The sequence below is a fragment of the Dermacentor silvarum genome, chromosome 3 (genome assembly GCF_013339745.2).
Source record: "Dermacentor silvarum isolate Dsil-2018 chromosome 3, BIME_Dsil_1.4, whole genome shotgun sequence".
Classification (NCBI taxonomy): Eukaryota; Metazoa; Arthropoda; class Arachnida; order Ixodida; family Ixodidae; genus Dermacentor; species Dermacentor silvarum.
The window spans coordinates 191,350,320-191,375,887 of NC_051156.1; the positions used below are offsets into that span (position 1 = coordinate 191,350,320).

At 44.4% G+C, this 25,568-nt stretch overlaps 1 protein-coding gene and 1 pseudogene across 1 annotated transcript; both read left to right on the forward strand.

Moving 5' to 3' along the window:
- Positions 1-64: 64 nt before the first annotated feature.
- LOC119446323 (malectin-B-like) lies at positions 65-11,973 on the forward strand. The gene is made up of 4 exons (XM_037710732.2): positions 65-642; positions 1,796-1,975; positions 5,838-5,895; positions 9,496-11,973. Exons 1-4 carry the CDS (start codon positions 289-291, stop codon positions 9,735-9,737), a joined length of 834 nt encoding a protein of 277 aa, XP_037566660.1. The 5' UTR covers positions 65-288; the 3' UTR covers positions 9,738-11,973.
- Positions 11,974-16,718: 4,745 nt separating this feature from the next.
- The window catches only part of LOC119446324 (piwi-like protein Siwi), a 38,892-nt pseudogene continuing 30,042 nt past the window's right edge, over positions 16,719-25,568 (forward strand).

The following is a 25,568-nucleotide window of genomic DNA, read 5'->3' on the forward strand; positions in this document are numbered from 1 at the left end:
AGTTGTCGATCGGGGTACGAATCTAACGCATCTAACAACGAGGATGCGTGGCTTTTCGCAACCGGCGGCGCGGCGAGCGGCGTTTCGCGTGGATTTTCTGTTCCGCCGGGGGGGTTTGCCCGTGGACGCTATGTGTTCGCGCTTGCTACTCAAATCGCGCGTAGAAAGCAGACTAGCTCATGCATGAAAGGTGTAGAAAGTCGTCTCTGGACGAACGCTGTCTTCTAATTTCCTTAACTTTCGTACGCTAGGCTTTATTGAACTCCGGCGGCCGGCTATAGGTTAGATATGCGGCGCTTCGTAGCATCCCTTTTTCCTCTCCTCGTTCTGCTGCTCCGTTTTTGCGATCCCGTGCTCAGTCTAGGCGAAGTCATCTACGCGATCAACGCCGGCGGCGAAGAACATGTGGACATCCACGGCATCAGGTACAAACGCGATCCGCTGTTCGGAAAAGTCGGCACGGCCTCCGATTACGGCAAGCTTCTAGTCATCGGTCGGGCCCCCAGGCCGGACCACATCCTGTACCAGACCGAGCGTTATCACACGGCCACTTTCGGCTACGACATCCCCGTCAACAAGGACGGCGACTACGTCCTGGTGCTAAAGTTCTGCGAGGTGTACTTCGATTCTCCGGGCCGAAAGGTGAGCTTGCGCGGCTCGATCGACTGACCGGCCGGTCGGCTTGCGTGGCGTTCCATTGCCACTTTCGCGTTGATTCGCCACAGCATGCGTGGATTAAACTGCACGTCGTGCACCGACTCTTGCATGATTTTGCGCTAGGTCGCTGGATGTTAATTTTGCTCCTTTTATTGATTCCAGCGCCCGCCCCGCAGTTTCGTTTGCAGTTCGTTCGATCCAATTTCGCTTGCGGTGTGTGTGCTCACTGCACGCAATGCCGTGATACGGTTTGCCATCTGCTGCTTTCCGGCGGAATATGCGATGTGACTTTCATTTACATTTTTCCGCACCCGCTCACCACCTTTGTAGTTAAATTGATCGAGAGAAAATCTGTTGATTGTTCTTTTGCACTTGTATCCCCTTTTTCGTATTTGAGCCACGCAGCTGCGCAGGTGAGAGCTTAATATAACACTTCCGTGCTTCTCTTCTGTTTCATTCTCAGATTACCCTGCCAACGAGGCACCCACACTGTGTTTTTACACGTTTGCAGTCTTTTACACGTGTACATTACTCGGAACACGCGTCAACGCCTGGCATTTTTATATTCACCATCTCTTATTTTTTTTCTTTTGCATTGTTCCATGCGCGCTATTTTGCTGACATCTGCTCTCCCTTCATGGCATTTATCTATCCTTCTTCTTATTTTTTTTTCTCGCAAGATTCTTTTAACATTTCATTTCCCACATCTGTTTTTTAATGTCAATTTCTCCTAGACATTCCATTCAAAGGCAGGGAGCTCTACCCTTACGATGACGGGGGTTTCGGAATTAGATTTCTTTGGCAAAGGGGAAACAGAGCATTAGCGTTCTTTGAATCTTGATCTGATTTACAGGTGAGTTCAATACGTACTGCGAGTCCGTGAAATGTTATGAAAGAAGAGCAATGTGGATATAGTAACAAGCATACTGTAAACCGTGTAGACATGCATTGATGCAGTGCTAAAGCTTCGCAAACAAGAAAAGTTAATACAAGACATTGTGCATTGTTATGCCGTAGTCTGAAGCTAATTTTTCTGAGGAACTACAGCATTTAATTTGTTCATTGGAATTTTGTAACTGTAGTTTAAGTTCTGCACATTGGTTGTGAGTAAGCGTGCTTGGTAAAAATATCCTTGCAGGTCTTCGACGTAGTCTTAAATGGCCAGCACACTGTGGTGGCCGACTTGGACATCCATGCCAGGGTAGGACGAGGGGTCGCTCACGATGAGTACATTGCATTCAGCATCAAAGGCAACAAGCTGCGTATCAATGATGAGGAGTCTACCCATGATGGAAAGATCAAGGTTGAATTTATCAAGGTGTGTAGACAATCCATGTTTCGTTTATACTTAGTGGTCGGGAGATGTGCTTTGTTCATTGCATTCATAGATTAAACTCTGTGAGAGTGCCGCCAATCCGGATGTCAAGAGGAAGCTAAGGAGCTCATATGACCGTCAACGTATTTCCACAACGTTTCCGTGTTACCGTCAACATGCAGTACACGAGAACAGAAAAATTGTTTTGCTTGGCATTCGTGCCACCGAACTTTTTGATGTTTCTTGCTTAGATAAGAAGGTAAGATCTAGCGACTGTAGGGAGCGGGCTTGTTTATTTAGGCCATAAATTTTTTACAAATGTTCTTGGAAAAAGAAAAACACAACTGTAGCATTAGGTCTACAATATTAACTTGGCAATGCAAAACAAAATCACAGTTATACATGCAGCACCCACTGAGACATCTAAAGTGGGCAGAATTGTGTTATACACCGCTCTGAAATGCACCACTAATTTGTGACTTCTGCAAAACCCTCATAACTATTGTTAAATTTCACATAAACAGATAACTGATATACTTTGTCCACTTCATATGGCTGTGTCATATGGCATTTTTTACAGAACCACAATCTCTCTTGTTGGTGCTAAATTACAAATTTGCATACTTAGTGCTTACCTATCTTCAGCAGTTTTTCATATAAATTTTAGGTTCTGAATCAACTTCCAACAGTTTGTAGAATTAAGCTTTCTCCCTTAAATGCAGCAAGTTTCGTTCAAATTGATTCATTTTTTCACTTATGAGCGCATTCCTACCTTTCACATGTATTTGAATGAGGAAATCGGCAGTGGCTGTTGGCAACACAGTCGCTGATGGTGATGATGATGATGATGTAACCCAATGAAATAATCAAGGCACCTGATGGTGCACAACATTTTGTTGAATGCAGCTTCAATTTAAATAAAATAGCTGCTGTTAATCGGTGTTGGCTGAAGTCTTGTGTTGGTTCTGTCGTCATCATCTTGTAACTTCTCTTAAACAGCCATCCTTTGTTTCACTTGTTTCTGTGTTTTGAGCAGAAGTGCGATAATACACCGAGCTCTGTGACATATATAGTTGATACATACAGGTATACTTGTATCGGAATTCATTTAAGCACATTGTACAGTGGAACCTCGTTGACACAATTCTTCATAATACGTTTCTTCGTAAACGTATCATCCCTGATGACACATTTTTTCTTCTTTTCCCGATAATACAAATTAGTTGGATAATGCGTTGAATGATACAATTTTCGGATGATACGCTTTATTTTCCGGTTCCTTTATTTTCCGGTTCCCTATACCAGCGAGGTTCCACTGTATAAACCACAAGTGGTCAGGCACCTAATGTGTGCTCTGATTAAACATGCAGTCACATGTTGTTTGCTACAAGAGCTCTGTTTTATTGGAACAGGAAGACAAATATGCTTAGGCGAGATTTTTGAGCACATTGAATGACCCATAACAGAACCAAGAACACATCCAAAGGCCCCTAGTAAACGCTCTAGCCATAGTTCTCGCAATAAGCCATGGGGTAGCCTTGGGCCATGAAAATTCTGCTGTTGTAGAGTTGTGTATAGAATTAGTGCTTTTTTGCACTTTGTCTCCACGACAGCAACATGCAGCCTGGTCAAAAAAAAAGGCATGCCTAAGTCTTGCCTAGACACGCACCATTTTTCTCAGCACCATGTTCCAATAGATTTGGATCAATAGATGCAGATTGCAGAATTGTGATATTGTTCTTTTATTGCTGAGTAGAAGTTGTAGACTCAATGCTTTTTACTTTTCAACGACATTTCTACAAAAATTTATGGCCTAAATAAAAATGAATCAATCACGTTTGGTGAGATCACTTTGGGTTAATTGTACACTTTGTTAGTTAGCAAGGCCAGCAGTGAGAATGCCCATTGATAGATTGAGGCCTCGCATTAGATGCTTTATTGCATAGTAGTGAAAGTATTGAAGTTGATTGATAAAGCAGGCCCTAGTCCCAGACTTTTGTACAATGTGAAGTGAAAGCACAAGGTGGGTTGAGCGTTTGTGTTTTCTCCTTCTGACCGTCATCAGATAACTCCGACCTTATCAGGTCGGAGTTATCTGACCTGCATGCTGGGGCCATTCTCAGTCATAGATATCATTCATGTTACGGGCCAGCTATCTGTACAATGACCGACATAGACAATTGGGACATATTATACTTGTGCAATTATAGCACAACATTTTTCTTTTTTTTTTCTCTTTGCATGCTTTATTGTCTTGAGGCTCAGCATATAGCACACTTGCAACCATACTATGCATGTAACTTATTCACATGCTGGGTCTACCACAAAACACCTTAGCTATGCAAGAAATCCAGCCCTAGGTCTCATGTCATTCTGTACGTGGACTTCCCCCGCACCACTAGGGAGCGCACAGAAGTGTGATAGCAAGAGCAGAGCAACATAGGCAAGGACACAATTTCTCTATTATATAACATTATATAGCATTATGCATTCTGGGTGTTTATTTTTATTAACGGTCCACAATTTTTAAGAATTGCGTGTGGCAGATAGTGCAATTCTATAACCTTTGATCTAAATTACTCGATGGGGTGGCCATTAGTTCTACGAGAATTCAGAATGCTTCATTAAATAATTAACTTAATTATGTTACTTAACTTTTTAGTTAATTATCTTGCAGCACATATTTAAATCTACGAATTATAGCCGGGGAGTTTGCAAGGTGTATCCACTTGGAACGAATTCTCATGACTGTGCCAGTTTCGAGATATTGATTTTCAAAGTGTCCGATGAAATGCATTTGTGCTCCAGTTACTTTTGTGTTTCAGTGCATAAAACAGCGTTTCCTTAAAAGAAGTAACTGGAACACCAATGCATTTCGTAGGACATTTTAAAAATTATTATCTCGAAACTGGTGCAGCTCTGAGAATTCGTTCCAATTGGATAGGCCTTGCGAACTCACCGGCTATAATTCGTCGGTTTAAATGTGTGTTGTAACTTAATTAATTATACAGTTAATTAGCATATTTATGTTAAATATTTAATAAAGCATTTTGATTTCTCATAGAACTATTGGCTGCCTCATTGAGTAATTTAGATCAAGGGTTAGAATTGTGCTATCTGCCTTAGGCAATTTTTAAATATTGTTGGACCTTTCAACAAAAACACCCGGCAAAGAGGGGCCAAGCACAGTTAGTGAATAGGAGAGTTTACAGACAGCTTTTTTTTTTATTACCTTTTCTTTAGTATTTTTTTTTTACCTCTTAGCCGTTGGCTGGCATTCATGTCACAGTGTGTGATGGTAATAGAGTAGTATTTAATACCTCAAGATGTGAGAAGGTTAGCCCTCATGTTATATTTGCGGCTTCATTATGAAGATGCTAGTGAGGCCAGCATTCTCTCTGGTGCGGCCTCCAAATCAAAATGATATAACAAAGTTCATTAAATTTCTTAAAATTGGAGCCACATGTTGATTCGGTTTGGTAGTTATGACTTGCTATTTAATTAACATTGTAATGGAAGCAGTTTGAACATAACAGAATAGCATCAAGAGGACAGTGACTTAGTTAGCAGCCATAAAGTGTGTGGGAATTACAGAACCGATGTTAATAAAATTGATGATTCAGTGCTCTTATGGACATCTTTGGCTGTCAGCTTGGTTTCTGAGGGTTTGTTTGTTTGTTTCAAAGACTAAGGTTTACTGGGGAGAAGTTTTCTAGCAGAGCAGGCTTGTTTGCTACCCTAATCCGAGCTTGGGCAGTAATGAACAGCCAGCTGTGTTTAAATGTTGTACAAAACTGCCAAGTTTAGTCATTGATAATTTCAGTACGTTACATTATGTTCATGTTGTATGCACTTTGTCTTCCAGGGCTACCGGGATAACCCAAAAGTTAATGCCATCTATGTGATGAGGGGGACACTTGATGGTAAGCAGCTTTAACACACGTGTTCTACTTCTTATTTGCATCACGTGTGTCATATTTAGGCCTGTGTCATGCTGGTACTAGTGTGTACATGTCCATGCGTGCACATGTAAGAGAGGAGTGTATTCTAGGTGCATTTTTGTTTAATAATTCTAGGAAGGGAGGGTTTGAATTGGGCCCTCTGAGGCCATCGAGCAGTTATGAAAACTACTGCTCCACTAATCGAGGTGTTCGTAAACGAGAGATGAGAAATCACCGTTTTCCCCGAAGGAATATTTCTTCTGAATTGTTAGTTTGTAAAATTAAGCTCACACATTCTACTTCCAAGTATAACGTAGTTGAGGAAAGTTTTAACTAGGAAATAGCAACAGATGTGCCTCACATGGGTGCAGTGTGGCTCACGAAATCGCATGCATATTGGTCGAGCTTAAGCTCATGACAAGCTCATGGCGCTTGTCCGCATGTGAGTAACACGAGTTGGCCAGGTTTATAAAAGGAAGTCAAATTCTTTTTGAAAGAATAGCCCCCTGTTTCGCATTCTTTTATAGTGTCACAGATTGAAGACATTTCTGCATCTGCTGCAGTCGTTTGAGTGCAAATTTTCAACTTTCATGCGTGTCCTTTACTGCAAGTTTGGCCGGTTTGCAGGTTCTGTTGCACTTTTGCATACTTGCAGTAATTTCATTATGATCAAACTTTGTACATGCATTTAGGATATGTGGTGCAGTTGTATAATCATATTTGCAATATCTCTAGCATGGTTCACGAAAAACAATGGCATCTTAAATTGCACTGGGTATCCTGCATCGCCTGAAAAACTTTTTGAAGTTGCCACCTGCTTCGCTCACCCACCAGAATGTGGCACATTCGTCATGCAGTTCATGCAAGGCACATCTTCAAATGCGAAAAATGCCTCCACGTTGTCCAGCGTTATCACAGCTCGCTTTGTCTGAGGCGATGGCTTTCGAGATAGTAGGTATCTCGCCAAGCCATAAACATGGGAGGCCGCAGACTTATGCTGTGTTACTGCTGCTTTTTTGTGCTTCAAGTGCACACGCCCACATGACTTGTGCTGTTGGGACTGCACGTAATGATGGGCTGAGACTTAAGCTTGTTTCAGTAAAGGTGCGCATTCTTACGCCAACTTGTAGAACTGGTACGACAACACACAGAATTAATTGTGCTGGTAGTTAATGCATGACAACTTCAATTTCACAAAGTGTCTCCGTTAAGACTTCTCTATTTTATTTTCGGCAGTTGCCATGGCAGCTACTGAGGACAAGGTGACTGGTTTCATGTCTGGCCACATTTCCATAGCTGCCAATGTTTACAATTTTATCATAAAATGCCAGGATTTTAGAGCTCATTTGCTGTTGTATAAGCACTAATCGTTCTACAATTTCTCATTTGCATCAAAGCTTAGGGCAGAATTTATATTCAAAAATACAAATTCAGTCGCCAACTGATTTTCAGACCCAGATTTTTCGGACCCGCTCGATTATACTGACACGTTCCTACAGCAGCGCCACCCACTTCACTGAACCCGTGTATAATAGCAGTAATATTTTCTCTCGCTGTTATGTGAATAAATTTAACAAATATTTCCATATGTGACACAGATCATTCTGGTTGTGAATATAGAGGAATGTGCCTGTTTATAGCGTTCCTAGGAAGAAATGCTGTGAATTATTTGAATAAACAGTTCACATCTTGAGTACTGAACCAATTATTAGTGTTTCTTACCAAAGTTTAATATTTTTGGTCTTCAACTGTATTATTTTTCATAGCTTAATGTTGACAGGTCTGCATTTTGATGGGGCCAAAATGAATGAAATTGTGTACCTAAATGCAGATGCACATTAGAAAGTTCAGCGCGATCAAAATTAATCCAGAGCCCTCCACTGTGGCAGTTCTCATAGCCGCGGTGTTTCCTGTGTGTTCCCTTGGGACGTTAAACCCCATGAATCAGTCAATTTCTTTTTGGGTGCAAGCATGCAGCTCCTGCAAATCAAAGTTTAGCTGTGCACACGCTTTGCGTGTGACTTTTCTTCGTGCAACATTAACGAATAAGGTTGTGAACCTTCTGCCATTATTGCAGGTTCTAATGATAGCCTATTTTGTTGATAGCCTAGAAGTGTCATTAACATTATTGTTGTCTCGTTTTGCTTTAGGGTAGCATAAAGTGAAAACATGCGGGCAACCTTTTGTGCAGAGAGCTTAAGGCTGACGCATGATTCTTTTATTGCGATAGCAATTATATGGACACTTCAACCGATTCCAGCCATCGGCGTCACCGTGAGGTTCCGTATAGATTCCAAGGGCGATAAAATTGTCGCCGCACGCCGTATGCGCGAGCGAAAGCTCGCGGGGGAGGCGCGCTATCACGGAGAGCGAACGCACGATGGAAAGCAAACGCGACCGTCGCGCGAAAGGCCGTGGGGGTATGGGAGGGAGGGAGGGAGGCGGGGCGACGCTGTGCTGCTTCACCAAATGCTTATCTTGCAACCGGGTGCAAGGGGAACTGGCCACTCAATCTCCCACGCGAAAGCATGAAAGTGGCAAGGCAGCGCGGGAGGGAGGGAGGGGGGGCAGCTTCTCCTCTGCCAACAACTTCTCCTCTGCACTTTGCCCGGCGGTGCCGGTCGCCCGCACCGTCTGTTATCTCCACACGGCTCTGACCTTTGTATGCGCTGTGCATTCGCTGCTCAGTTTCCGTTGAAGCGATAGACCACGCGAACCTGCGCTTGCTGCCAGCGTTTTGACAGTCGTTGTCTGCGGTCATTCAGTGTGCTCTATTCATGTTCGCTTGTGCGCGCTGACACCACGATTGTTAATTCAGTTAGTAAGCCAATGTGTCCAAGTTTATGCAGCCGATAAAACTACTATCCCTACTCCGAATGGCTCTCTACTAATTTGCTATCGCCATCGATGCTTTGCCTTTCGGGCAAAACTGCAACATTTTTTTTCTTTGAGTTTCCTCGTTAATCGGTCTGAATACATGTATAAGGCACTTAAATTCCAACCGCAACAAAATTTTAGACTGCATAAGAGGCCTAGTTTAGGGTAGTGTAGATATGGCGCAGGCCATTCGTGCTGAATTTTACCTTTGAAATGCGAGTGGACGGGGCATAAAAAGCTAAATATATATATGTTTTTCATATCAAAATTTAAAGAAGCCATTAATGCTCACCAGGAAGGATGTAGAACCCAGAATGTTGAGAATCGGCACGGCAACTAGGCAGGACCTCCGAGGTTAGGAAGTGCCCGCATTGTCTGCTTAGGTGCTACTTAAAATCTATTAGTAAGAAAATTAAACAATTACCAGGCCTCCAGTTTTGTAATAATTGCTTCAATAGCAATACATAACATGTGTTCTACAGGGTTGTCAACGGAGGCCCTCTCTAGCCCTGTCTAAACACTGCATGTCTGTTTCTGCACGCGTCTGGTTCTGTTATTGCTCCAGCCATACGTTTTAATCCTAGTCACAGTCGATCCAGAGTGGCATTTCTCATGGCCCACTCTGCATCTTTGGAAACTGAAATGTGGGACAAGCAGTTGTTAGGGGAGTGTCCTCTCTTACCTTTGTGCTTTTTCGCCGATCAGATGTACCCGAGATGCCCCCCTTGCAAGAGTTCGAAGAGGAGGAAGAGGAAGAAGAGGAGGAGGTGCCTACAAGGCACGCTTCCGGTGACTCCGCTACTCCTGGATCTCAGCACCAGCCACGCAGGCCCTCGGGACCTCGCAGTCCAAACCCCTACACGGGAGACGACAGCAGTGCCCTCCTGCCCATCTTCGTCGCCATCGGAGCCTTCATCCCACTGCTGTTCTGCCTCTGCAAACTTTGAGTGTGCCCTATGTGTTGTGTGGGCCGTGTTGTTCCCACTTTCTTTGAGAGGTGATGGGGAAAGGGAGATTGGGGCTGTCGGGTGGGCTTGTGATTTGGGGAGGGACACATTTTTGTGTTATCCTTAGACTGCAGTTGAAGCTTTTGCCTTTGCATTCACATCTGCGGCTTGGTCTCGTTTTGCACATGGCCAAAAGTGGGGTGAGCCGCCGAAAGCACTAGCATCGGCCTGTGCTGCAGTTTGAGGCTCAAAAGGATCCGCGGTCTCATTGTGTGGTTGCGTGCGTTGGCAGTCGCACTGATGCAAGCACTTTCGCGAAGCAACAGTGTCACAGCGCTTCATTTTGAAGTCCAGGAACGAGGAAGTCGGTGGGATGTCTCAGTGCACCGTTGTTGTCTTACCACTTCCACTGCCGCACCTGTGAACACGTGGGTCACGTGCGTGAATTGCACCGACTAGCAGCATCGGCTATGATAGCGGCGAGATGGTAACGATGCGCTGAAACATTCTAGTCGAAGAGTCGGGTGTTGACAGTGACCTGACCCTCCTGGTCTGTAGTTTGAAAGTGTCATAATTTTTTTGCTCTACACGTGGCGTGGAATAGTACTTTGGCACGTTGTGTTCCATTCCATTCATCATCCGACGTACGGTTTGGCTCCGGTGGGAATCTGCGAGCCGCGCTTGTGCTCTTAGTCTGCATTTGTGGCCGGGGTTGTTGCGTTGTGATTGTGGCCTGTGGTGTGGTTTGTGCAAGTGGTTGAGACCACTCCCCCCACACCCTTTTTTTTTTCTTGTGTGATTGTGTGTGCATGTAGCTGGGCTAGGTAGCAGAAAAAGCAATTTTCTCAACACAGAGTAGTTATGCATTCGGCATGGTTGGTTTACAAGAAAAATAGTTTTGTTTATTCTTCTGCTAACTAAACTGAGTGGCGGCATGATAAGTGTAGGCCATTTGTGTCATTGTGCTGTACAGGATGCGTTATCTATCAGTGCATTTTCTCACTCGACGTTTCTACATCGACGATTGCATTGTACAGGTCCATTTCCCAAAGGGGCACTTTTTGAGGCACGACGTCACAGCATTTCCTTCCCTCGCAAAATGATAGCATGTAACTTAGCCTTGAAAGATCAAGTGTCTCAGTTTGCACGTTGAACCAAACACCTTTGATAGCGGGGTCATAATCAGAATAGTAATGTAAGAAATGGCATTTACTGGCAGTTGTCCGTCTCGGTAGCATATTTTCTCTGCTGCAAACGCGTACTTTGTGCATCCCGAGAACAGTGAAGTGCAGACTAAGTTTACATTAGAGAAAAAGGTGCACCGCGGAAGTAAGATCTTAAACCATTGCTTTTTGACGAACCGCAAATCTGCAACACGCCATTCCTCAGAGCAGAGTGTGGCACCCTTTTTCATTAATGCTATTTTGTGAAAAGAACTTGCGAAACTTTTGCCCTGTGCCAAAGGGCGAAACATGTGAGAGGGTTAGCATTTTGACTTAGGCCAACTGTTTGCACGCGCAGGCTGAATGCAGCCCTAGGAGATTGCCTCTACCAATGAAATTGCTTATTGCTACAACAAAGCCCCGTGTGATGCATGATATGTGAGACAAGTTTACCTTACAAGCAGGCCAGAGAATCACTTTGCAAGCGAACTGACATGCAGACATTTTGCACAGTATTGAAAAAATCATCTGTTTCTTTGTGTGCATGTGTTTTTTGTTTTTGTTTTTTTTCTTCGTAGGTTGGTGAGAGGGTGAAGTTTTGCTTTGTTGTGAAAGGAGTGAAGGCTTTGTTTTTCAAGGTTGCTTCCCTCAACTGCTTTCTTGTTGTTTCATTTTGAAGATGATGCGCTTGTTGTTCTTCTGAATCTTTTCTACCTTCCTTTCTTTTTTTTTTTTTCGTGCAGGACTTTTCCTTTTGTTAAATTGTTGCTTAGCTTATTTTCTCCGGTGCGGGATTATGAAATGTACATCTGCTTGTTGCTGCTTCAAAGGACCGCCGGTTTTTTGCTGCCGTGTTCGCCGAAGTGGACGTGACCCGAGTTTTCCGTTCCAGGAAAGCTGAAATGCGCTTGTTTTCACCTTCTTTGTTATTTCATCGGCATGACTTTTCCTAACTGTGAATGATACATTGCATAATTGAGATGCTTTAAGGGAGAGGGGCACATAGGAATTTATATTATATGTACACATCACATACATATGTATGTTCTACATTAAAAGCTTTTGCATCCAAACCTGCAGTCTGTCATGAAGCTGGGTCTTACAAATTCAGCTGTTATCTTACCGACAAATTGGGTCGGTAAGTAAGTGGCGTTTTGGAGGAAAACAGTAGCTCCTAAAGTTCGAAAATAAAGTGTCCCAAATCGTTTGGTTGCGTAACTCAACATAGGAGAAAGGAGTCCTGAAAAAACAGCCTGAAGTACTAGTTGCATTGCAAATTATTTGCAATCAAATGGTGGGCTGCTTCCTTCTTCATGTCTTTAGCACTTAGACACTTTATATCAAAGCTCAGGATGGCATTTCCAAGACGAGAGATATTTCCTTAATTGTTGTTGTTTACGCAATATACTGCAAAGGGCATTATGACGAAGTAACGGATATGAAGCAATTGTAATCTCCCATGAAATTTACATAGAAACAGGTGTATTCTTTTTGTCAACTGAGTCTCTTAGTATTTAGACACTTTATGATTGAATCACTCAATTGTGTACCTCGACATAGGAAATAGGAGTCCCGGAAAAACAGTCCCAAGTACTAGTTGCATTGAAAATGATTTGCAGTCAAATCGTGTGCTGCTTCCTCCATGTGTATAAGAGGTAAGTTGTGTTATAATAACTTGCACACAATTAAGCTTTTACTGGACGCGAGGGAAACTTGTAAAGCAGGCTTTCCCCCAGAAAGTCTCGTGTTGCGGGGAAACCAAATAATTATTTTTGGCAACCGAGTCTGGTAGTACCTTGGACACTTTATGATCAAAGCTTGGGATGGCATCCCCAAGACAGGAGATGTTTCCTTATTTGTGGCCAACTTTGCCAAGGTTGGCCCGAAGTTAGATAAGCCAATAATTAATGGCCAATGATCAGCCACCAACATATATAGGGCTAACCTCATACAGCCAGCATTTGGCTGTTAATTAAATTTGCAGGAAAAGCCTTGAGTGAGTGGAAAATATGAAATTTTGGTCGGCCAAGCACATATGCCGGGGATGTTTCCTTAATTGTGGTTGTTTACGCAATATACTGCAAAGGTCGCCATAACGAATTAATCATGGATATAAGGAAGCTATTGTAATCCCCCCATGAAATTTCTACAGAAACATGCAGATGTATTTAAACCTCGTTTTATGGGAGAAAAACTGTTCTAGCAATGGACAGGAAAAGCCGCTTTCTTTGTGTGTGTGTGTTTATTGCTCAGAATGTTTATTGGTCTTTTCTGGTGATTAGGCACTTCTGTGGCGTGCCGCGGTAAATGCGAACTGCATATCGGCACCCTTCAGCTGTAGCTACATGCATGTGTCTTGCGGAGCCACAGAGCACTGCATGCGGTTTTGTGGACGGTCGAACTCGTACTGAATTCTTGGAGCGTCGTAAGTAAAAAAGAAAAGAAAAAAATAAAGCCGCATTTCTGCTTGCTTCGCTGCAAATGACGTAAAAGACTTCGGCCGCCGCTGATACGTAACATCCTGGGTTGTTCACACAAATTATAAACAAACTAAGTGAGTATGTATTAATAAAAAGTTGTCGCAGTTTCACCTGAAAGGCGAAGCATCAATTGCGATAGCAAATTTGGAGAGAGCTATACGGAGTAATGATATTAGCTTTATCAGCTGTATAAACTTGGACATGCAGCAGAACCGGCAACGCGCAGAACTGTTGTCGACGCCGTCGGCGTTTTGCCCGCGTTCGCTCAAAATGCCTGCGGCGTTGGTGACTGTTGCCGGAGCCTCTGATATAAATAGGCACTTGGTGCCGCAGCTAAACGTCGCCTCCCTTCCCCCCCCCCTCCCCCGCGACCTTTCGTGCGTGAGAAGAAGGCGCGTTTGCTCTACATATATGGTGATTGTAAAGGAGGAAAGATACGCCTACTTCTGCAGCCCTTAAGTAAGCACGGCGCAGAACGCGCGTTTGTTCTCCGCCGTGCGTTCACTCCCCGTGAAAGAGCGCGTCCCTCGCGCCCTTTCACTCGCACATACAGCGTTCGGCGGCGCGCGGCGACGATTTCATCTCCATTGACGTCATACGGAACCTCACGGCGACGGCAACGGCGACGCCGACGGCAGAAATCTGCTTTTGAGTGTCCATATAATTGCTATCGCAATAATAATACAATTTGGAGAAAGCGACAAAATAAGTTTAGTTAATTAGAAACGTTTTCGTAATTGCATAGAAGCTTAGCGTTTGACACATTTGCCGTTACTCAATTGTCAGTGCCGACAAATCAAGCCAACAAAAAGCGATCACCCCCTGTTCTGAAACGAGACGAAATTGTCACAATGTCGGTTGGGATACTCGATGGTAATTATATATACCGTCGGTTACACGCATAATAACGGAAACGCGAGGGAAACTTGTAAAGCAGGCTTCCCCCCAGAAAGTCTCGTGTTGCGAGGAAGCCAAACCTCACTATCAGCTTCCATCACTCTGCGCAGCTGTGATGGCTTAATTCCGTCCACTGCGCCAGCATGCTTTTGCAAAACACTATGTATAATACCAAAGAACGCGAAAAATCCTTGAACGCTTTAATAGAAGTTGGCGCGAGCTTTTCGCACTGAGACGTTCGAAAGAAATCACTTTGATTCTGGCTCGCGGGCCACCGCGCACACGCGGGCCAGAAGGTCATTACGCTAGCATGGCGGTACCCAGGCACGGGATCCCCTCTCTTGTATTTTGCACTGGATTGCGATGTCGTTGCGCGTACATTCGATATTTAATTGTCTTGACCGTCACTGAGCCGCGAAGTTTCTTCTCAATGCAGATAGAAGATACCAAGCTTGAGGTGGTATTCTTTTAAATGAGTGGATGATAATTATAGTACTGTATATTTTTGAAATACAATTTGTCCTGTCGTGACACTTCCATATATATGTTCATTTTAATTGTTGTGTATTTTCCACTTGCCGGAATGCATGCAGGTGGAGGAAAAGCCTCTCTTAATTCGATCAAAATCCATACTATAAATCATGTACGTCATCAGCCTATATTTATGTCCACTGCAGGACGAAGGCCTCTCCCTGCGATCTCCACTTACCCTTGTCTTGCGCTAGCTGATTCCAACGTAATTGCACCTGCAAATTTCCTAACTTCATCACCCCACCTACTTTTCTGCCGTCCTCGACTGCGCTTCTGTTCTCTTTGTATACATTCTGTAACACTAATAACGGTCCACTGGATATCCATCCTGCGCATTATATGGCTCTCATTCAGGATGTGCTAATGCCTGCCGTATGTATGCACTCCAACCCAATTTTATTGTTCTGTAAATTTCTTTCTATAAATACTATAAATAAATTTGTGCAATATTGTATAACAAAACAAAGTTAGATACAATGGCATAAACTGCGAATGAAGCACCCGGACGGACTCGATGGAAACAATATATTAACTTTAGCTACATATTGCAGATAATTATCAATCACTACAAAATTCTCCTGACTTGTAGTCACCTGTGCGTCCGATTTTTTTTTTCTTTTTCATTTTTTTTACGCTTAGTTGTAAGTGTTGTACACTGCTGCTACGACCGAAGCTTGTGCATCCCCGACTGGCACGCCAGCAAAAAATTAATAAATAATAATAACAATTGCTTTGAAATCTTAGTGTTCACCAAGTGGTCATACAATGCAAACAACAAACAATAAACAAATGAATAAATAAAAGAAAAACTTCCTGGAACTGAGGCAGCTGCCTTGTACAAAGTGGAACACAAAGCGTTTAGAACACATGCGCTGGGTTGCATGGTTAATTTTGGGCACGGGATCATTAATTACGCATCAGTCCCCTTGAATCGTTGCATGTTTCCACGGAATTCTCACAAGATTGCGTCATAAACTGAAGTTTATGCATCGTCTGCTTAGGTGCCCTAAATGTTGCTAATTAGAAAATTATACAATTACACCAGTCGATCCTACAGCTTTGCCGCGATTGCTTCACTAGTACGCTCGTAACCAATTCAGCCGAGATGATATTGCGTTGCAGGTCACCAGCGCAGACGATATATATATATATATATATATATATATATATATATATATATATATATGCGTCGTACGTACGTTCACACATGCGTCGGGAAATACCAGCGGCTGTGTCATGGAGTGTAAGAAATGCCAACGCATGTTCGCATTTTCACGTTCTAGCGACGGTGAAGAAGCAGAAGCAGTGCAAAAAGAGCGAGTTAAAGTTTATGCCCTTTTATCGGCCGAACTACAATTCTTAGTGTATGCACTAGCTGTACTACAATACTCGATCGAATCACGTCGATGGCGCTACCAGCGCGGTAGCGGATCGTCGAATCTATTATCGCAAATCAAGTCCGTCACCTATTTCTGCATGTTTCACCGTTAATTCCACAATAATTGCTGGTTCTTGGGTGCATTTGAGAATGGACAACACTCTGCGTGACACGCGCTCAAAATCTGATTAGACATGTGGTCGTTTGTAGAATTTCGCATACAGCGATGACTCGCCAATAATGATAATGCTTAACGCAGTGAAAACTGGCGCTGGCATAAAGTAAAGCAACGAAGCATGGAGAAATTTTATGTAGCAGATCTATTTAGTACGAGGAACAGTAACAACTGAACCATTCAGAACCATTGCATTTAACATCTTATTTCCCGCCAGGACATTCGGTAGAGGTATTACAGATAAATTATGACGAATGAGAGTGGTTGCGCGCGCCCTCTTGGTTGCCTACGGCTTCGCTCTGTTGATTGCTGCCATCGCTCTTGAATGCCTCTTGTTTTTATAGGTATTTTGTGCTACTGCTCAGGCATTTTCAGGTCTGGCAGGGCGCAGAGAGGTTGCATGTGCGTTTACCGGCACAAAAATACTGCGGTTGGTTTAAATGTAGTTCTTCGTGTCCGTGGAATATTCACACAGGACTTTTGTGTATTGGATATATTTGTGGGTTGCTTAAATTGTGTCTCAAGAAGATTTTGTTATCCCTTGCAGATTTGAAAAGGTACGTATTTGTTTCCCGCTTATTGACAGACGCGTTGCACAGCTATTGTAAGTTTGCAAAGGTCTAAATACACTGCATTTAGTCGATGTGAATGAGCCATGATTTTGAGCCAACAACATATGCATCGGACAGTGGTACGCACAAATGTGATAGAAATTCGCTACGACACTGCTCCCAACAAGTGTGCGTCTCCCTGCATGTGCAAGTCGTCTCTGAGGTAAACGCGTCGTTATCAAATAATTTATAATTTGTTTAGCATCCAACGAGTGCGCTCGTAAAACATGCTTGTTTAGAAAATTTGTGTGGATTGCGTAAAGCGTGTTTCTGTTTCCGCGCTCTTTCGCGTTTGGACAGCCGCCAAAGCGTCAGGTTCCGCGCAGTTTTCGTGCCTGATTGAGACTTCTCATTTCTGCATATTCAAGTAGGTGATAGTCCCCTGTCGCATGCAGGCGTATTACCGTTTCTAATTTTTTAGGGGAGTCATCTGAAATATTTTAGCAGCTGCTCTTGACACCGTTTCATCGTAGCCTACGATTCCACATGGCGATGCACTCCTGTTACTAGGCCTAAACGCTGATTCTCAGCTTCCGAGTGACTTGCCAAATTCTTGATATTGAGTGGCCGATGTATATTTTTCCTGATGTTCTCTAAGCTCCTTCTCGAAGGCTATAGCGCATGCTGTTAATTTTCCATAAAATGAACTTAGTTGTGCTGTTGCGTCTATCGGCAAAACAGCATGGTAACCACTTCGGTCGCCATTGTTTGTTCGCCGTCAGTACGTCCTTTTGCTTTCGAATATGCTGCACAAATTAAACTGTGTCATCTCTGTTGAGTGGCTGGAACAGCGATGTCTTGTCATAAGCGACATATGTCTGTCATTAGTTATTTGTTGTCGCGCTGTTTTATGCTCGTGCTTTGTCGTTTTCATAGCTGTGTCGCGTGCACCTGTAAACGCGCGCTGAGTTTCTCTGATGACCCGCGTTCGGCGTTGCTAGATAACTGCACGTTCGCGTTGCTGTAGTACGTACGCGTTGCACGAATTACGTGCCTCGCGTAGTTCTTCGTTCGCATATGCAAATTAGTTTCGTTGTTATTTAAAACCGACGCGTCCGTCCGCACGCTGATATTTTACTGTAGAAGCTGCGCAGACACGGATGGGAGACACGTGTTTATTGCCAGTGTGTTCGTTCTATTTGAAGGTAGCAGAGACGCTGCGTCTCGTAATAGTATTCACGGTTTGCCTACTAAGCTGTCGTAAAAGTCGTGCCCTGTCGATTATGTCATTAGTAATCGCTTGACGACAGTGGCAGGCTGTAAAGCATCGCCTCCGAGATGGGGAACGCGGTGCCCGATCTCGAAGTCGTCAAACAGAAGACTGCTGTTGAGGCGATGGCAGCGCACCCGAAACTTCTGGGGTGTATGTAGCTTCTGCACCGCCAGAAACTTTCAACTTGCTTCTCTTCACTTGCTCCGCCTGCCACCGCCTCCCGTCTACCAGCTCGATCAAAAGAGACTACTTTTACAACAGCTTCATTCGTGAGCGCGAACAAAATATAGCGCGCATGATCGCCGAGTAGTGGCATCAGTGTACGAGTATGTCAGAAAGCTAGGCTTTCTAAAAAGATGCGCTTGAAATCATAATTCTAGTATAATAAAATGGCCTTTCTGTCACAATCGTCAAGTTTAGGCAAGTCGGAGGCTTATGCACATTGTTTTTAGCCCAATGGCCCTTTTTCTTAGCACCTTGCTGCATCCTGGCAAAGCTCTTATTTCGACCACCTGTATTGTCACTACAAACAAAATAATGCAATGCGTTTTTTAATATTCTTTTTCCAGTGTCTGCGAACAGCTGTTTACGAGATTTTGAAAAAAAATTAACAATGAGGTTTTTGTATTCTCATTTTTAAATAGAGTTCATTTTCGTCAACACATTTGAGGAATGTCATTTCGCTTGCTGCTGCGGGCCCTATCTTGAAAGTGATCCTCTTATGTGACGGACTCGTGGGTTTCCTCGTTGGGTAGGCATAGAAATGCCTACGCATTTCTATGGCTACCCACTTTGCCTACCCATTTTGTCACTTTGGTGCCACCAAAGTGACAAAGCGGCAAAGTAAACTTGCCCAACAGGCCACGAAATTTGCCTAATAGACTGGTGTATTAATTACTCACTGAAATAAAATTCGCTTGCTCAATATTTCATTAATACTAGAGTCAGACAGGCAAATTTAGTTACACTTAAGGCAAGTGCACTTAACTGCAGTGAATGTCGCTTTAGTGGTGTGCTGCTATGCAGGAAAGTGTCCTTCGAAATTGATGGCAGTGTTGACCGGTAAACTATCCAGCATTTTATACTTGTTTCAGCCAATATTTGCAAAAAAATGTTAGTCTAATTGTCGAGTGAAGACCAGGCTACATTGCATCCAGCACCCAAGTGACACACACTGCCTTAGGAAGTCCGAGCAGTGGCGAAGCGTTGGCACCTAAAAGACAACACTGATTTCGTTGAAAGAGGGTGGCAGGCTGTTTTCATGAGCAAAAATGCTTAAAGCAATTTCATACCCCTGTCACACGGGCACCCGATAGTGTTTTCAGCAAAGAGACTTCTCCCGAAAAGGAGTTTGGCCCACAGACACATGACGGGGAGCGATCTCTTTTTCAGAAGCGGTCTTTTCTGGAAGTGGAGTTCGTCGATCTCCTTTACGACTAATACCTCTGTCACACGAGCACACAAACACTTTTACGCAAGCGGTTTTTTACCAAGTTGAGAGGCTTTTTAATGAAGAGGTGTTGCGTGGCAGACACATGGCACCGACGATCTCAAAACCAGTGGGCGCTAGCAATTATTATATATTAAAGAAAATAAGCAAATAAGTATTTTTCTGTTGTCTTGGCTCATCATAAATAATTTTATGGTTTGCAGAAGGTGTAGTAAACCCAGTAACCCCAGAAAAAGCCCAATGTTGCCAGACAATCATGTGCACTTTGCTAGTTCTACAAACGCTGTCTAAACTACTACAACATATCTTTACATGAATGTTTCTTAATCTGGAATTAAATTTATTTTAAAAACGTGTAATACAGTAAGTTTTCACTTTATATTTCGAGATCCATCAGTGTATTTTGGCCAATATTGTTTCGAACGCTAGCGCCATGCTTTCGATAGTGTGTCCAGAAGGAAAAACTAAACTGAGATCGTCGGTGCCGTGTGTCTGCTGCGCAACACCTCTTCGTTAAAGTCTTTCAACTTGGTAAAAGACCGCTTGCGTAAAAAAGTTTTTGCGTGCTCGTGTGACACAGGTATAAATCGCCAAAAAAAAAAATTTGTTTTTCTGAACTACTGTCGACAGTCCACTGAGTTTTTTTTGTTTCAAGCACTGCCATTGAGGCTAATGCATTTTGTTGTAGTGAAGGGAGTTTGATGCTCGCACTTGTAGGCAACTGCATTCTACAGCAAGTGTTGCTAAACCTTTTCGTGTGGCAGCCTGCAAATGACCTAATGGTGAAGCGCACTCGCCTAAAGTAAAAGTAAGTTGGTGCATCAGACTGGGGTGTTCATACTGCAAACTTCGGCTACACGCATGCATTCCATTCGTGTTCAACATTTTCACTTCAAACCTGTTACCCGCCTTCCAAGCAGGCATCTTGTCCTTTGCCAAGCATTGCAGGTGTGGAACATGAGAGCCACACTAATGAGGATAAGAAAGCAAATGGGACAGGCACTGTCCTTGTCCTTGTTTGTATTGCTCTGCTGTTAGACCGCATTATGAACTAGCCCGTTATCAGCTTTGTCTCACTGTTTTCGTTTGTGAGATATTTTTTCACAAAGAGATCATGATTTTTTTTTTTTTTTTTTGCAGTTTAGTGTTTGAAAGTTACCTTTTCTTTCAACAACCTCTGTGAAATTTCTAGTTGCGGTGATAAAGGCTGGTATAATGTAGCAATTTTCTTTTTTTTCCTACCTGCCGCTTATGACCGGCTGATCGAAGTGCTAAAGTAGGCAGAGCACTCTTGAACCGGTGACGAAGCGTGGGAAGGAAAAAAAATTAGAATAAAAATTATTGCATTTTCTTGGCCATGCCGTGCTACACATGTTCATATTCCATGTTGGCCTACCAATGCTGTGGTGGTTGATAACAGGGCTTAGGTAGGGCTGTCATGAGGCAAGTAGTACTTGTGTATGTACAGTTTGCGCAAATTGAAATCTGAAGAAATAAGTGATCAAATGCCTTTTATGCGTGATTACATTGAAGTATGACATAATCACTTTGTTGCTGGTTTCTAGCCATGGAGTAGTCCTAAATGTACTCTTTGGAATCTGAATTGGACCACTGTTACAAATACAACTTAACCTGGAAATGTAACTACACATTGGAGTACTAGTAGAAATGTTCGACGCATGTAATAGTACTAGCTAGACTGCTGTGCATTTTATGACATTGCTATTTCTATGCATTTGCATATGATGTCACCATCATCATCATAGTGCATTGTGATGGCCATTCGCAGACATGTCTGAGCCAACAGGACGAGCAAGAGGCCGGTCGCGAGGCAAGTCTCGTGGCACTACGGCCCCGATGCAGCAGGAGTCCGCAATGCGAAGGCCTGGCTTTGAAGGCGCAGGGCCATCCCAGGTGAGCATCATGTTGTATGTTGTGGACTCATCAAACTTAGGTGCTTGGAATGGCCTTAGAGCATCGGTTCTCAAAGTGAGTTCCGGGGAACAGGGGTTCCACAGGCCCCTGGTCGGGGTTCCGCGAGCCACTGATAGATTTTCCCTGGTCCTGCGCATTCCAAGTGGCTAAAAATGGTGAGCATGAGGTGCGCTTGATGCGAAGAACCTCCATTACCCATGCCCGAGTGTCAAAAAGCACATCACAGTATGAAACAGCAACGCGCAAACTGCGCAATAAATCCGCGAGCAACTTGTAGCCACCCAACCTCTGAAAACGGGCAGCGCGCCTAAGCTTTTGCACTTAAATCTCGGTGGCCGTAACTTACCGCCATGCGCATTTCTCCAGTTCTTAGATAAGGCAGGTGCTGATAGCGTGCGCACTGACGTATACATAGAAAAATGTCAAAAGAAAAGCACGGAGTACCACAAGTACATGCCCCGTAAAAGAGCAGAAACGGCGCTAGCGTCCAATCGAAAACGAAGCAGCGCAGTCCGCATCGCCATGGTCCTCAGCTGCAATCGTATGCAGTACGTGAGCCGGAACGGTTCGTGTTTCGTGCGTAATTGTGCCCCTTATTCTTGCATTTATTGCCGCACATAACACCGCGTTGGCAGCTAGCCGCGTGCTTTCATAAGTGCGTAGTCGCCATCCATGATCGCATCAATAGCCACCACCATTTCGACCTCAGCGGTTGCGGCAAACAGTAGTTTCGCTTTGACTCTGTGCGTGCGACGGCTGCGTACCTTCACAACTGCGTAGTCACAATCCATGATCATGTCGATAGCGACCGCAGTTTCGTCTAGTTTCGTTTCGATTTGGAGCATGCATCGGCCACCTGCCAATTCGGAACCTCAAGGTCGCCGTCCATGCTCGCGTCGATAGCGACCGCGGTTTCGTCCGCAGCGGTTGCGGCACGCAGCAGTTTTGCTTTGACTTGGTGCAAAGCTATCGAAGATGAAGAGTACCGGCTACATCATGATAGACATCACATAATTGGAATGTGCGCGCGGTAGTGAAAAGCGCGTCTCGGATGCGGCGGCAGCGCTGCGAGCGCTGATCAATCACGAGATGAGAATGTCAGCTTCTGCACTGCTCTTGTGCGAAATAGAAACAAAATTTGCTGATTCATTCAGTAAATAAAAGCGTGTTGATGTAGTAAGCACTCTTTTTTTCTTGAAACCTTAAACCAAAAAAAAAAATTCGACATTCGATTAATTTGGACATTTTAATTCGCTGGGGGGGGGTTCCTTGGCACTTCATGGAGCTTAGCAGGGTTCCCTGGAATGAACATGCTTAAGAACCCCTGCCTTAAAGCATGCTGTGTCGTTTGGCCAATCATCGATGCCACACGCTGTGTTAATGAACACGGCAATGCAAAGCTCACAAGCAGCAGATATATGCATGCCGTTGAAAGAAGCCTTTCACTCGTATGTGTTGCCGATTTGAGTTAATCGGGTGTATATAAGAGAATTTAGTGAAAATGGTTTTAGAGTTTGGTCAACCTACCATTGTACCATGCGAGAGTTCCTTTGCTTGCTGCGAGAAACATTAGATTTGTGGGATGGAAATTTACCTGTAGTTTTGTGTTTGATTGTATTCACTAGCAGCCGCCACAAGGATACCAGCAGCCACCGCAACAGCCAAGCTACCAGCAGCAACCTGGGTATCAGCAGCGGCCTGGCTACCAGCAGCAGCCACCTGCCTATCAGCCGCAGCAGCAACCTGGTTATCAACAGCCACCTGCCTACCAGCAGCAGCCTCCCGCATACCAGCAGCAGCCGCCTGGTGGCATGGCTGGCCGTCTTCCACAGCAGCAGGCGCCGCCGCCCCAGATGCCTCCGACTGGACGTGCTGGCCATCGTCCTGGTGGAGTGATGGCAAGGCCTGGGGAGGTGGTCCCTCCGCAACCGCCCATCGAACAGATGGGGGCCATGAGCTTGGCTGGTGGTGACACTGCTGGCCGAGGTGCTCGACGCGGTCGCCGTGATGAAATAGCCATTCTTGCCACACGTCCCCAGCGCATCACGGACAAGAAAGGTGCGCGAAAGCACCATGGTGGTTGATACTAAGCAGGGCAGGGTGGGTTGTAGCTTCTCCCCTGCTTACCCCCTGTTTCTTTTCGACTGTACCTCCACCCAGGGCATCTCCAATCAGTAGTACAGACAGATAGTTCTTTTGCAAGTGCCAGTGTCTGCTGGTAAGAATGCATGGCTGTTTTCAAGAGAACATTTGCATTGCTGTGGACATGTTGGCATGAGAGGTTGGCTAAAAGCACACCGGTGCCAGAACCACATTTGCCATGGCAACCTAGCATGTTCCCATTCCGTGCCACAAGATGCGGCCTGTTCATACTGCCTTTCCCTCCTCTAAGAGTCTCTCTCTGCACTTTTGTTCGTGGGATGTCTGGTTTTCTTGCACTGTGATGTGAGGCCTCGCGTACTCCTAACGAAGTAAAAGACAACACAATGTGAACTTCTACACAGGAATACAAGTCGGCCATAAGACATACAATGAATGAGACACGCTGAGGAATTGACCGAGTTCTGCTTGCCACACTAGCATACCGAGCGCACAATGTTTGCCCATGCTGAACACCTATGCCCGAGTTGTTCACAGGTGTTAACACGTCTTGCGAATGGAGGCGTGTCCGGGCGATTGTGTTTGCACATGACAGTGCCACTCTGAGGCTGGACGGCGAAGCCTTCTGTGAGTTAGTCACGCAACCAAGACAAACAAGCATGCACACTGCGTGCATTGCCGTCCTGATGACAGAGAGGGAAGCAAGCTCCTCTTGTGCCCTAGTTATCCACGCTGTCAGGTGGTGCTACCATTTGAACACTTGTCATGGTTGCTGCAACACAGACTTCCTCCGCTGGGTGCGTGTTATGTGGGGTATCCAAAAGCCAAAAGACGAGTTATGTGGGGGAAACGAATGTTGGGGGATGCAGGAATCCCCTAGAGCACTTGGGTAGTTGTGCTCAATATGAAATGCAGTGTAACTGTGCCTTTGTATGTGCTCATGCATTGTAGGTAACAAAGTGCAGTAATGCGTACACAAGTTCTTGGTGCATCATTTCCTCTATGGGCTGTTTGTCTTTGGAAATTAGTAATGTTTCTCATTGTTTCTTGGTTTCAGGTACGACTGGAAACCCCGTTAAGCTGATGTCCAACTACTTCCGTCTGCTCACAATGCCCAACTGGGCCATTCAGCAGTACCATGTGGAATTTGCACCAAACATTGAGTCGTCTCGTCTTCGTGGGGCTCTTTTGCGAGACCATCGGGATCGGTTTGGTGGGAGCTATATATTTGATGGCATGTCTGATTTGAAGAGCGCAACACGACTGGAGCATAAGGTAAGGACATCGACTATTGCTGTTTTATCTTGCGATTCAGGATTGCCCCTGAGTGTGCTTTGGTGTGCAATAATTTCTTTGCACAGGAAGTGTGTGGCCAATGATGAGTAAGTTTTGATGTCATTCTGTGTGCTCTCTGCTGGCTTTCTCTGTGAAAAAAAAAAAGGGGGGGGGGGGCGGAAGAAGCCACACCTGCCCCAACTTTTTGTAAAGTTTTGTAACTCGGGCTCGTTTCACATTTTTATGAGGGCTTAGTCAAACTTTATGAAAACAAAATTCTGTTGCGGTAAAGTTTCGCTGATTAGGAGCTTACCCACCGTGGTTGCTCAGTGGCTATGGTGTTGGGCTGCTGAGCACGAGGTCGCGGGATCGAATCCCGGCCACGGTGGCCGCATTTCGATGAGGGTGAAATGCGAAAACACCCGTGTACTTAGATTTAGGTGCACGTCAAAGAACCCAAGGTGGTCAAAATTTCCGGAGTCCCCCACTACGACGTGCCTGATAATTAGATCGTGGTTTTGGCACATAAAACCCCATAATTAATTAATTGATCAGGAGCCTTGAAAGTCTCTGATGGTTAAAAGGCGATTCCTGTGCAACTCTTAGTTATTCTGTAGGCTGCA

Coding starts and splice junctions, on each gene's coding strand:
- LOC119446323 (XM_037710732.2), top strand. CDS start 289: ATGCGGCGCTTCGTAGCATCCCTTTTTCCTCTCCTCGTTCTGCTGCTC. Junction 643..1,795: donor TCGATTCTCCGGGCCGAAAG/GTGAGCTTGCGC, acceptor ATATCCTTGCAG/GTCTTCGACGTAGTCTTAAA. Junction 1,976..5,837: donor TCAAGGTTGAATTTATCAAG/GTGTGTAGACAA, acceptor TTTGTCTTCCAG/GGCTACCGGGATAACCCAAA.